This window comes from Lissotriton helveticus, chromosome 7 (assembly GCF_964261635.1).
Source record: "Lissotriton helveticus chromosome 7, aLisHel1.1, whole genome shotgun sequence".
Classification (NCBI taxonomy): domain Eukaryota; kingdom Metazoa; phylum Chordata; class Amphibia; order Caudata; family Salamandridae; genus Lissotriton; species Lissotriton helveticus.
In genome coordinates, this window is record NC_136068.1 from 1,565,789,606 (window position 1) to 1,565,803,478 (window position 13,873).

Genomic DNA, 13,873 nt, shown 5'->3' on the forward strand with positions numbered 1-13,873 from the left:
GGTGGCTGTGGTTTCGTCTGAGTTCTTTGATGGCCATGCCTGTCAGGTTGGTGGGGGTTTATTCTTTGGTCAATGCTTCCTCCCTTCTTGGTTTTGTCTTTATCAGGCTTGGTTTTCTGCGCCTCGTGCACTTGTTCTGTCTGGGGTTGTCCTTTCATGGCTGGTCCTCTGGGTGTTGAGCCTTGGCTCTGGTGGTGGCGCTCCCGCCTGTTTTTGAGCTGGTCGGCTGTGGGTCTCCCCGGTGGTGGTCGGGTGGTTCCGGTTGTTGGCCCTGTCGATCTTATTTTATTGGTTGGAACATGTGGCTTCTATGTGTTCACCTGCTTCCTCTCTGCTTTCTTTTGGGATTTGTGATGGGGGCTTTTGACATTGTTGGGCGTTCCTTCAGTTGTCTGCTTTGGAATTCTCTTGGTCGCTTCTGCATCTGTGTCTCTGGGTCAGGGTTGGGGGGTCTGGTCGTTGGCGGCCTTGTGGCCCTGTGAGTTCCCTTCCGGCTTTTCGTGTCCCGCTGGGTGCTGGATCTGTTGTGGTTGACCTTTGGGCCTGTCATGTGCTTCTTTTTCTCTTTCCCATCCTGTGGTGTCGCAACCATTTGCCTTTTTGGGTGTTGCCTTTGGGCTTGGGGTCTCTGTTGTGTGCCCCTGGGCCGGCTTTAAGTATTGGTTGTAGTTGCCTTGTCGCATTCGTGGTGGTTTCTGGGCTGGCTCCCTCACGCTGAGCTGTGTAGGGGTTGGGGTCTCGGGGGCCGGGGTGCCCTGCTTGTCATTTTTTCTGTGCTTGGGGGGCCTCCATTGGGCCTGTGGTGGCTTCTCCTTTTCTTATTCTCTCTGGGGCTGGTGTCTCCAGCTGCAGTGTTGGGTTCTGATTCTTCAGGTGCCTGGGGTTTGTCTCTGTTGGTCTGTCCCTGATTTTTGCATGGGTTTTCTGGTCGCTCTGGGTCATCTTCTGTCTGCGGACTTTTTTTGGGTTGGGAGTTTTGTGGGCTGTGGGCTCCTGACTTTTTTCTCTGGTTCTCCCGTTTGCTTTGCTGCTTTCGGTGTGGTGTCCTGGGTGTTCTTTGGGGGCTCAGAAGGCCAGGTTTCTGGCTTTGGTATGATCCATAAGTCATTTAAAAAAAATGTTTGTATTGAAATAGTTCATCACATATTTAGATAGGAGCATAAAAAAGCATCAGAAACATAACACATGATTCTTATACACAATCCAACAAACATGTTTTTTAGACATGTTTACATATTTTAAAATAATTTCTCATGAAAAAGAGAACACTTAGCTCAGAATCTCCCATAACTTAAGAAATTTACTATACGACCCAGATGTTAATGCATATCTTTTTTCTGACTTCATAATCCTATTAAGTTTACACTGAAGGTGTTGAGAAGTCATAATATCATCTGACCACCACCTTTGTAGTATTAAAGATATAGTAAATAAGACCACAATGTATACTCGTTTTTTTTCAGCAGGTCAGCTTTTAAATCAGGTAAGTCTTGAAAAACTGCTGACTGAGCAGCAAACATTTGTTGTATTTTCAAGTTATCTGTGCCATACCAGTTAATTTAATCCCAAAACGTACTCAACCCATGCGCCATAAGTCATGAATGGGATGAGGACTGGAGGGACCTTGGGGTAATGCCCTATTACTTACTGGTAATCTTCATTACTCCTGGTCCTATTGTCCTCGTCCCATTCATGATGCCCCTCCCTCCCAGACAGCTGGCCTCCCTGTTGGTGTCTTGGTAGTTCAGGAAGAATGCTGCGTAAGTACTAGTTAAGAACTACCAGAGGGAGGGGGAGCGGTAGGAGTCCCAGCATTCCTCTGTTCTTTTTTCTGCCTCGGATATGGTTATCTCCATAAGTCATGATTGGAACGAGGACAATGGGACCAGAAGTAATGAAGATTACATGTAAGTAATAGAGCATTCACATGTGTAAGTTTTGCATGGCACAAGTAGTTTTGAGTTTCCTCATAAGATATATCTGGCATTGCGAACTGCATATAAGTTTTTACCAGGAGTGAATCACATTGGGCAACAGACAAACCATCAGTGACCAGCACCTTGTGTGCCCAGTGGGGCTTTGCCAACAGGTTATTCAGTGTGTACATAATGCCTGCTCTTGTGTGCAAATTTTGGCTTTCAGTAATTCAATAACATTTGCATTGCACTTAATTTTAGCACACCTTACATTGTCTAGGTACCCACAAGAAATTTTTGGTATAATCATCATCATTAGCATTTATAAAGCGCTATCAACACGGGGAGACGTGCGCACTGACAGTTGTTATTGACCGGCAATACCCAAAATGCAAGTAGTTGTTCTCTACTAACAATGATAACTGAGTCATGCCTATATCTGTAGGTGTACATATTTAATTTACTCAAGAGCAGGGATAGGAAACAAAACCGCTGTCCTTTTCCTGGAAAAGGATATCCTCCTGAACACTGATCGGTGCACTTTACACTGCTTCTGCATTAGTTAAATGTGCTCAAAAGAGAAGCAAGACCTTGTGGCTCCTTAATGCCTATTGCTTTATGGGAATTCGCAAAATGTGCACTGAGCACCATTGATCACTCTTTTGACTTTCCCTTTCCTCATGATTACACCTCACCTAGTCCACATCTTACTCACGCGTTAAGTACACATGCGTATGAAGTCACACTGTGAATGGCATCCAGTGTGTGACTCTGCAGTGCTACTTCTTCTTCAAACGTAGAGGGCCAGCTACATATACAGAGGCAGCTCCTTCGTAATGTTGGAGGAGTGTCACCCCACTGCCAGCAGATGATAACGAAAACAATAATAACACATTGTTATTATCGTTATATTGCTCTGTTGGAGTTACTTACGTCAGACAGGAGGGGCAGGGCCAGGCCATGGCAGGGAGGAGTAATGTTCACTTAGAAGTACACATGTGTAGGTGGCCGGCCGCCTTATGCTGGCCAAAAACACATGTTTGTCCAACCCAGCAGTATTGTACAGCTGAATTGGAGAAACCCCACAAGCTCCCAGGCACCGCCAGAGCGTCAAATGAGGCCGCTCAGACCAATCATGGCGCTGCTCTTGTGCTAGAGAGCAGCGTCTGGATTAAGTGGGGACCCTGTGCCTTTAGGACCATCCACTTCCGGGCTTCCTGAACAAGCGGACAGCGGCAACTCCTCTGTTAGGGCAAAGGAGCACCGGCCCCCCTGCCACCACCCGCAAATAAAACGATAAACGGTTATTTTTGTATAATTCTTTTTATTGAAACAAGCATCGGTTCACATAGACAATACAGAGGACACCATAACTGAAAGAAACAATAACGACGTATGGCAGACAAGGATTACATTACATCATAAGAAGGGAACATCACAGGGTAGGGGGGGACATTCAGGCGGTGTACAAATTTCACATCGATAGCTATTCCAAGGGCTTCAGATACGTGCCCACTTTTTGGGGCAACCCCTAGCAACGTACACCGTCTTCTCCCTAAACATACACCAACCGAGATCTCTCTCCAAGGCCTCTAATGTAGATGGTTTAGCCGCTCCCCACAATTGAGCGATGTTTCTTTTTGCTATCATGAATCCCAGGGTGGCCCACTGCATCTGGTGAGTGTTAAGGTCTATGGGTTCCCAAATGTAAAGACATACCTGAATTGACTTGGTCTAAATTGGTGAAGAGGGCGTGGAAGGGTACGCGGAATGCTAGATTCCAACTTATCCATTTCTACGTTATACATCGGGCGTACCTAACCCCAGACCAGATAAATAAATATTTTAATGTGGAGACCGCATTTTGCCCTAGGTGTCATAAGAATGCTGCAGACTTCCTGCACATGATGTGGAGTTGCCCCCAACTTGGCACATACTGGGTGGAGGTAGTTGAGGTTTTATGCGGGGTGACAGATAGGCAGATAGAACCCACCATGGGAGCATGCATAGTGCACTGGTACCCTCTACAGCGCACACCAAAGTAACGTGTAAATGCATTGATTTGGGGTTGCTGTTGGCCAAACGGGGACTAACGAGAAAGTGGAAATTCACGCAGGGCCCTCGTGTAGAGCGATGGAGAACGGAATTCAGGATCTGAGCGGCTAGTGAGGTCATGTCAGGCTCCAACAAGCCAGAAGAGCGAATAATGAAAAGGCGATGAAAACGCCACAAGCATGGGAAGCGCTATTGGCACTATTGATACGGCCTGACTCAGACTCTGACTCCTTGGGGGACCCGCAGGAACCTGTTGAGACATGCTCAATATAGTTGGGATATGGGTGGCTATAGGGAGGGTGGAAGCGAGCCAGGGCATGGTGGAGATTGGATGATAGCCCAACCGTGGTAGGCCGTTAGTGCACCCTTCCATGTTACCAATGATTGGACATCATGGCCTAGAGTACATAGAGCACACCGGTGTAAGGGGTATGGTGGGGGGGGAACGAGGCTTGAACCAGTGGGGGTACCGTGTTGGGCCCCAACACATTGGTGGCGCATTTGGCACAGTTCACTCCAACAAGGGACCATCCCCGACTCCCTCAAAGTTGGACAAGTCACACCTCTACTAAAGAAACCTTCAGCCGACCCCTCTGATCTAAATAATTACCGTCCCATAACCAATATTCCGACTCTTGCCAAACTGTTGGAAAAATGCGCACAAATACAATTGACTAAACACATCAATCAGTTTGATCTACTCAACCCTCATCAATCAGGCTTCAGAGCAGACCACAGTACAGAAACTGCTATGACTCACATAATTGACGACGCCCTCCAAATCCTAGATCAAAACGATACCTGCCTCCTCATCCTTCTTGATCTCTCTTCTGCATTCGACACCGTCAAACATGAGAATCTACTCGATCTATTAAACACAAGAATGGGTCTATCTGGAACTGTGCTCAAGTGGTTCACGTCCTTTCTACACAACAGATCGCAGAAATTCAAGAGTAACAACCTGATGTCTTCGCCAATACCTGTATCGCTAGGCGTCCCACAAGGATCCTCACTATCGCCTACTTTGTTTAACCTAGTTATGGAGCCGCTCACCACCTTGCTACAAGCATCCAATGTTCACTTCCACATGTACGCCGATGACACCCAACTTTATCTCAAACTACAATCACCCAAAGACATTATGCTCTTGAATTCAACGATCAGAAGCACCCAATCATGGCTGGCCGCTAATCATCTCAAACTCAATGCCCTTAAAACAGAGTTCCTCCTGATCTCACCTCCCGCGAAAATCACTACCGCTCAAATTTGGCTTAAACACCTAACGGCACTCAATGTTCATCCTACCATTGTGGACTCAGCAAAATCTTTAGGCATAACACTCGACACCAACCTCAACATGCAGGATCACATCAACAAAGCAACTAAGGGTGCGAACTACTGTAAAATAGTTAATTTCACTTGTAAATAAAGATGAATATTCTGTGTTAGGTTCAGGAGTAATTTATTCACCCCATCCACAACAGCTCAAAGTCCTAACTGCCACCTATAACATTCTACATTCCCAGACCCACGTTCTCAGAACTCTGGTCAACAAGAAATCTACATTCTATAAGAAGACAGCATGTTACCATGTTAAGCTAGACATTACACATCTCCCTTCTATACAATAATGATAAATGCAATTAAAAGAAAAGAGAATAAAAGAAAATAAAAGCAAGAAAAACAAATTATACTTAACAGTGAGAACAAGAAAGAAGACTAAACATAATCTTTCATATAAACAGGTGGTCTACGTAACCTCTGACTCCTCATATAAGGGAAAACAGAATTATTAGAATTAAACACAGGTAGTTTGAAAGTGGGAGAAGATTCACACTCAGTATCAGTTGCATGTTGAGTATCATTTCTTGACCTTATCACAACTACTCTGCTTTTATTCCAGATCCTTCCATCTTGTGTCTTGATGGCATTGCCAAACACCTTGATAACAGGTCTGACATTTGTATATTTCGACCATGAACTCCTCCCAACAGGTGCTTTTATTTTAACTAAATCACCTACTTTAACTTCTTGTAAACGAACACATTTTCTTTTATCAAAATAAGCCTTTCTACAAGCTTGTTTTTCTAATTCCCTCTTCCTCCAACCACCAACATGATTATCAACAAAACCTTTGTTCAGATTCATCCAACCAGGACACCACATGGTGTTGGGTACCCTTCCTTTAAATAACTCAAACGGAGATTTGCCAGTGGTGGAGTGAGGTGAAGACCTGTAAGCCTCAATTCTTTCTCTAAGTGCCTCTTTCCAATTTAAACCATTGGCCCTAGCAAGCTGAATGCATTCTTTCAATGTTTTATTGACCCTCTCAACTGCACCATTGGTTTCTGGATGATACAAAGAGGAGCGTTTATGCAAAATGCCACATTTAGTAAGATAGGCATCAAACAGTGCAGAACAAAACTGTGGGCCATTATCTGATAAAATACTGTTTGGGAAACTTTCTCTCATAAAAATCTCAGACAAGAATTTAATGATGGACTCAGAGGTAATCTCACTGACAGCACTCACTTCAATCCAACGAGAATAAAGGTCAATTAAGACTATTAGATAAGGAGTGTCTGAAACTCCAGTGAGAGGACCTAAAATGTCAATAGCCAATTCATCCCAAGGGTGATTGGGTAACGTCCTACAAACCATAGGCATTTGTCTAGTTTTCAGGATTTGTCACTCGAGCAACACTCTATACAATCCCTGACCATTCGCTCAATCTCCAAATCCATCCCCAGCCACCAAAACTGAGTGCGTAACATTTCTTTAGTCTTTACTATGCCCAGATGCCCAGAATGTGCATGTAATAACAATTTCTTCTTTAAAGTAAGAGGAGGAATGAGTCTCAAACCTCGTGTAAGTAGACCATCAGTTATCGATAATTCATGCGAAACCAGTGACCATGGTTTATCCAAACGTTTATTATTCTTAAGTGAGACCATGACCCTACTTAGCTCCTCATCTTTTAGTAACTCTTCTTTCCACTCATCTTGCCCCACAACACCTTCAGTGACCTCACAAACATCAAGAAACTCATCTTCATGTGCCATTACCTCCTCACTGTAGGGATCACTCCTTTTTACTAGTCTAGAAAAACAATCTGCTGCCTTATTTGAAACACCAGGTAAATATTGTACCTCAAAATCATATTCCTGTAAAGATATTACCCATCTCCTAATTCTAGAAGAAATCGAATCTAATCCTTTCTTGCAAAAAACTTCTTTCAAGGGTTTGTGGTCGGACTTAACAATAAATTTTGTACCCCAAACTAAATTCTTAAATTTTTTAAGAGCCCAAAAAATAGCTAACGACTCTTTTTCAATTACTGAATAATTAAGCTCCGGACCACGAAGACATCTTGAAGCACAAGCAATAAGAGAGTCACTACCACCTTTGTTTTGTACCAGAACAGCACCTAGACCTTTGTCACTAGCATCAGTATATACTATTGTCGGTAAACCAGGAACAAAAGCCTGAAGACAGGGAGCTTGCCTCAACTCTTTCTTGATCTCATCAAACTCCCTTTTACAGTCATTTGACCACTCAAATGCTACATTTTTTGCCGTGAGCCTCCTCATATTCTGTGTCTTGTCTGCAAAATGTAAAATGAATTTCCCATAGAACTCTACCATGCCAAGAAAAGACAATAATTCATCTCTGTTTACAGGTTCTACCATGTTATCAATTGAAGTGACCAACTCCAACTTAGGAAAAACGCCTTCACTCCTAATACAGTGACCAAGATAATTCACTTCATCTAATCCAAACTTGCACTTCTCTTTCTTAAGGGATAATCCAGCTTCTGACAATCTTTTCAACACATCACACACCCGTTCATTGTGTTCTCGTAAGTTGACACCATAAATCAATAAATCATCTTGATAGCATTTTACACCTAGGAGACCTCTTAATATATGAGTCATGATTCGTTGAAAGACAGAAGCTGCCGAGATTAACCCGAAAGGCATCCTTTTAAATTTAAAAGTACCCATAGGGGTAATAAATGCAGTCAGATCTTGGCAAGTAGTATCTAGTTCCACTTGATGGTAAGCGGAGGCTAGATCTAAAGTGGTAAAATACCTTGCCCCCTCTAACGTCCCCACAATCTCATCAATGTTTGGTAAGGGAAACCTGTCAACAATCACTTCCTTATTAAGTGCCCTTAAATCAATGCACTAAATAAATAAAAAAATAACCTAATATTTTGATCGGTTTTTTCCCATAACCTAAAGGTATTATGTCGCTTTTGAAGAGTTTAACCTTCTCTCCAAAAGTCTTACGCAATAACTCTTCATCTATCATGGTGATCTGAGAACATGAATCAAATTTAAACTCAATCATGGCATTATCAACTTTTACCAAGTGTGAGGGATGTTCTAGAGAACCACTATTGACCTGGAAAGTCACAGTCTTCACCTGCGGTTGAGACCATCTTTTATATACATTATCTCTCTTACTACTTTTGGTCCTGCAACATTTTGAGAAATGACCTCTTCTACCACAATTGTTACAGATAAATTTCAATGCAGGACAATTCGGAGAGTTAGCTAAATGTCCATTATTTCCGCATCTAAAACATGAAAATTTACTAGAAACATTAAAATTCGGATTGAAAATATTTGTTCCATTCTCATTTTTTTCACTAGAGGATTTCTCTTCCTTCTTCACTTGACAGACAACTTCTTCAACTTTAGGTTCAGTCTTTTTTTCAGGGTCATTCATCTTTTCTTTTTCCTCCTTTAACTCATCTACACATTTTGTCATGTGCTCAACTTGTTTTGCTATAACTAGAACTTCTTCCAACGGAGGCTCATCTTTTAGCCATAGTTCCTTATGAATACTGTCATGAGCACATTTTAATACAAATTGGTCTCTTATTCTCTCATCCAAAGTCTGTCCAAATGTGCATGATGAGGCTAATTTCCTTAGTGCAGAGACATATTCCTCAACTGATTCATCCTTCTTTTGTCCTCTTAAACCGAAATGATACCTTTCCATTATCGTGCTTAACCTAGGAAGATAATGTCGATCTAACTGCTCAATTGCTACTTCGTATTCATTTAAATTCCTTTGCTCAGATGCAGTAAGTTCGGGTAAATGCTCTAGCACATCTTGACCTTCTCCTCCCAGACAGTGTAGTAGTAAGGAATGCTTTCTTTCTGCACTTAAGTTCGTGCCACATACTCTTGCATAGTTCGCAAAAATCTTCTTCCACTTTTGCCATTTTACATTTGGCTCACCTGGACTTGTCAAAAAGAATGCAGGTTGTGTCACATTCTGCATATATATTTTTTTTTAATAAAGTCCTAAAAAAACTATGTTGACCTGTTGTAATATGTAGATTTAAATGTTCTTTGTAATTACTAATAATGCTACTGCTATTTATTTGTGGTATAACAGCAGAGCTATTTAGTAAAAGAACCAATAAGATTAATTGCTGGTGTCTCAATTCAATAGTTCCCACTCAGCACTCACAAAAAGTCCCTTTGATAAGAGTTTTAACCTTGTAAAACTTCTATTGTATTTAACAATGCTTTTTCTCCAAGCAATCTGCTTCTGAGAAGTGTTCACAGAAATAGAATCTTCAAACGTCATAAAGCCCTTTGTTTATATGACGCGTATCTCAGTCTCCGTGTTGTGTGAGGGATTTTTCCAAAACGAGGCTGAGGTTTTACTAGTAGCAAAGCTATGCGTCACTGACATGCACAGCCATTTCGTTGCGCGAGAGGGTAAACAGTCGGCGCGAGAGAATGCGCTTCATTCAAACGGACCAACAGCGCAGCGCACGACTATTATCTCTTATTCCTTTCAGACTTTTTTTTTTTTTTTTTTTAAGTCCTTCTCCTCTAATTAACCTCCCGCTGTACTCCTCACCGTACAAGCCTTCATGGAGATTTATGCGATCGGCCGCTGGGAAGACTACGCTTCCTTCAATGTCGGTTCCGCCGCTGGAGAGGTGTCAGGGTCGGCTGTGCGTTGAGGCGAAGAGGTAGGATCGTCGCCAATGTAAAATAGTTAATTTCACTTGTAAATAAAGATGAATATTCTGTGTTAGGTTCAGGAGTAATTTATTCACCCCATCCACAACAGCTCAAAGTCCTAACTGCCACCTATAACATTCTACATTCCCAGACCCACGTTCTCAGAACTCTGGTCAACAAGAAATCTACATTCTATAAGAAGACAGCATGTTACCATGTTAAGCTAGACATTACAACTACCAGATCAATACCTTAAGGAAACTCAAACCCTTCCTCCCAGCCAAAGATTTCCATACTGCGGTACAAGCACTAGTCATCCCTCGAATAGACTACGGCAGCATCGCCCTCTGCGGTCTCCCCCTAACTACTACGGCACCCATAAGAGCTTCTCTAAACACCGCAGCGAGACTCATCACTGGATCAAAAAAACATTCACACATCTCCCCTGATCTGAAATCCCTGAACTGGCTGCCTTTTGAAGCCAGAATACATCTGAAAATCGCCTGCATGACGCACAAGGCTGTCCACCTGAGCTCACCTGGATACCTCGCTCAGAAGCTGACGATTTCTGGAGGCTCCAGGAACACCAGAGGCACAAACAATCTCTTGCTAAAGCCTCAAAGATTTTGCAAGGAAAAAACCTATAAACGCTCCTTCTCAGGAATGGCACCCAGGATCTGGAACTCACTCCCCCCCGAAACCAGGCTCATCTCCTCCACCATACTTTTTAAGAAAGAAGTAAAAGCTATCCTCATGGCTAAATACACCTGAATTATTACTGGGTATGATATTTACAGTCAATGTACCATTCAGTTCTACTGATCTTTTGCATTTTTGTATGACTCGTATTAATGACCATCCTGATTGTTTACGCTATTACTTATTTGTACTTGTATCATAATTGATGTATCTGTCTGATCTGACTATGCTGTTGAGTCTGACTATGCTCCCACATGTACCTTCCCCACCCCAATTGTTATGTACTCACATGCTATAACCTTCGTTTGTAAAGCGCTCTGATATCTGCAAAGATCTTGTTCGCGCTATATAAAACTTTCAAAATAAATAAATAAATAAATAAATAAATTTGATGCAAGTTGCATTACTAGCATTAGAGCACGGAGGGGAGCCTGGTATGATTATTCTGATATTGATGTAAGCTTAAGCCTGCCTGAGGACAAGGACTGTACGCACTGTATCCTATGTTTTGCCCTTACTGATGAAGATCTTGTGAGGGGGGAAGTTGTTTGAGTTGAAAACCAATAAAATATTTTTCACAAAAAAAATGGGTTCCCAAATGTTGAGGAGGCACCGTCTCACCTCCGGTGAAAGACGGATATATAGTACTTCGGATATTACCTCATGTACCTTGTGCCACAAAGTGTTAAAAGTTTGCATTTCCAAATGATGTGTAAAAAGGTCCCTAGCTGGCCGCACCCCCTCCTGCAATCCCCTTTGTCAGTGTCTCCCATGTGGACCAAGCGTGGCCCGGTGATGTACACATGGTGAATGATTTTTAGCTGTACCAGTCTAAGGAGTGCCGGAATGGTGACCATTTTGGGAGATGACACCGCCTCCTGCCAATTTTCATCATCAATCTCAATCCCGTCTCCCGTCCACTTCTCCCTTACTACCTGAAGGGGGTCGGTCATATTGTTTATACATTTTTTGTATATTAAGGAAATCGCCTTTTCGGGGAGGTTGCCATCCAGGATTCTGTCCTCTAAGGGAGAGGCCTCAGGCGGGATTCAGAGTGAGTGTATGATTTGGGCATAGCGGAAGTATTCCGCATCTGCTAGTTCATATTCAACCTGTTGTGTGTTGAAGGATTTAACTACGGCCTCCTCCCTGAGGTCTTTGACTTGCGTAATGCCAATGAGGTCCCATCTGTTGAAGCCTTTTGTTTTCTATAGGCTGCCCAGTGATTCAGAGTCCCAGAGGGGGTCGCCAACGTTGGTTTACGTCCCCACCCAAGAGAATTGTTTGCATCATGCCACACCCGTATCAAGTGTTTGGTGGGGCCATAAACTCGTTTTATTTTAATCCCCTGGATCCACCCCCAGGTCTCAGACACATCCTGGGGCGGGTCCAGGAGGACCCGCCCCAGGATGTGGTGGGGGAGTGATAGTGCACTCCCTTCTCTGCGCATGAGGGTTCGGCCTGCCATCCCAGGCTGGCCAAACCGTCATGTTCAGTAAAGCTTTCTACATCCCCAGTTGCATTGCTGGGGCTGCAGAAAATAGGCGAAGGCATCCAGTCTGCCTTGGAGCGCAAAGTTCCAGAACTCAAGCCAATCCAGACACTGCTTTCATGCGCGTCAGGATTGCCCGCAGTGCATTCTGGGAGCCTGTGCCCAGAAGAAGGAAGAGCGCAAAGCAGTGGAGGGCGGCGGCAATCAGGTACGTTTTATTTTTATTTTTATTATTATTATGTTATCGCCCCACCCCCAGCTTCCTCCTCTAGCCCACCCCTCCTCTTTACCAGGGGACAGGCCACTACTGCTAGAGGAGGAAGAGGAACAAGACAGCCACCTGCAGTGGGAGCAGAACTGAGTGGCAGGTAAGGGTTATTTATTTATTTATTTCCCAACCTCTCCTCTCCCACCATGCCCCCGCTGCTCTACCAGTTTTGAATGGCGGCAGCCACCACTGCACATATAGGCATTTTCAGAAGTGCTTCAAGAAAATGGCTACTCTATTGCACAGCTTCAAAAAGTGGGCACGCCCTCACAAACGGGACTCGGTCTACCTAGCCAAACAAAATATATACCCCCCATTTTAATCTTATTGCTTTACAGCTCTGCACTCCAGTTAAAAAGAAGTACTGTCGTGTTGGCTATTCTATTGCACTGCACGCCTGCTAAAATAAATACAGTTGTGTTGGCTATTTTATTGCGCTGCACACCTGCTAAAGACAAGTACTGTTTTGGCTGTTCAATTACACTGCACACAAGCTAAAATAAAACGAGTTGTGTACCTGTTCTTTTTCAGATATGGATACAACGCTCACCATCGCTGTTGTGTGTGCTGTCCTGCTTGTGGTAATCCTTGGTGTTGCTTTTATTCTCTACATCAAGTGCAAGCCAAGTGAGTATGTCTACACGTTTTCAGGCAATGTATTGAATACTGTACATATTTATAGGCGCAGATACCTCCAGTTTAGTGGAAGCCGAGGATGAGACAGACCTGTCCATTTTCAGCAAAAGAAAAATCAACCGCCACGGCTGATCCAAGCTATCAAAACATGCACTGAAGGTGACACCAGACAAGCTGTTGAAAGTAGGGTAATAGAAGTCCGATTAGCCAGATACAGGGGGTGTTACTGTGACGGGAAGGTAACGTTAAAGACTAGAGTCTGTATTACATAAAGTGAGCTCTGTGAGGGCTAAGGTAAGTCGCAGTCCCGACTCTCTTCCCCAGTCTTAGGCTGACTGGGGTTTTAAGTAGTTAAAGAGCTGTAGCAGGGCTATTTCCCACCTTAGAAAATCGGAAATGGATGCTTGTCAGAGGAACTTGCAAAGCATTTGCTGCTTTTGGCTGTAAATGTAGCAGCGTTTTGTTGAATTACCTAATGCAAATAATTGAACATAGCAAAAGAACATATACAAAACAACATACAAAACTCAAAACATGACATGGCACAAAGCAGAATGACAGCTTAAAGTTTAGGGATGGACACTGCCTTATATTATGTTGAGCTTAAACCGTGCTCCAGGGTATCACTCCCCTCCTGGAGTGTAACTGATTATTCAAAGAGTAGCAGGCGTATTACTCCATAAGCCTCTCACCCTCGGCACTGGTGTTTAGGTTGAACCAAATTCAACAAAAAAGTTTATGATCTAGTGCTTGTATCGTTGTTTCAAATGTCTTTTTTATTCCATCTAGACATGTTGTGAATCACATAATCCAA

At 43.2% G+C, this 13,873-nt stretch overlaps 1 protein-coding gene across 1 annotated transcript in view; it reads left to right on the forward strand.

The window, feature by feature from the left end:
• LOC144769580 (leukocyte immunoglobulin-like receptor subfamily B member 5) overlaps positions 1–13,873 on the forward strand; it is a 368,889-nt gene that overhangs the window by 291,437 nt on the left and 63,579 nt on the right. Inside the window, exon 5 of the mRNA XM_078653740.1 lies at positions 12,955–13,050. Within this exon, the coding sequence (XP_078509866.1) occupies positions 12,955–13,050 (96 nt within the window). The remainder of the gene's footprint in view (positions 1–12,954; positions 13,051–13,873) is intronic.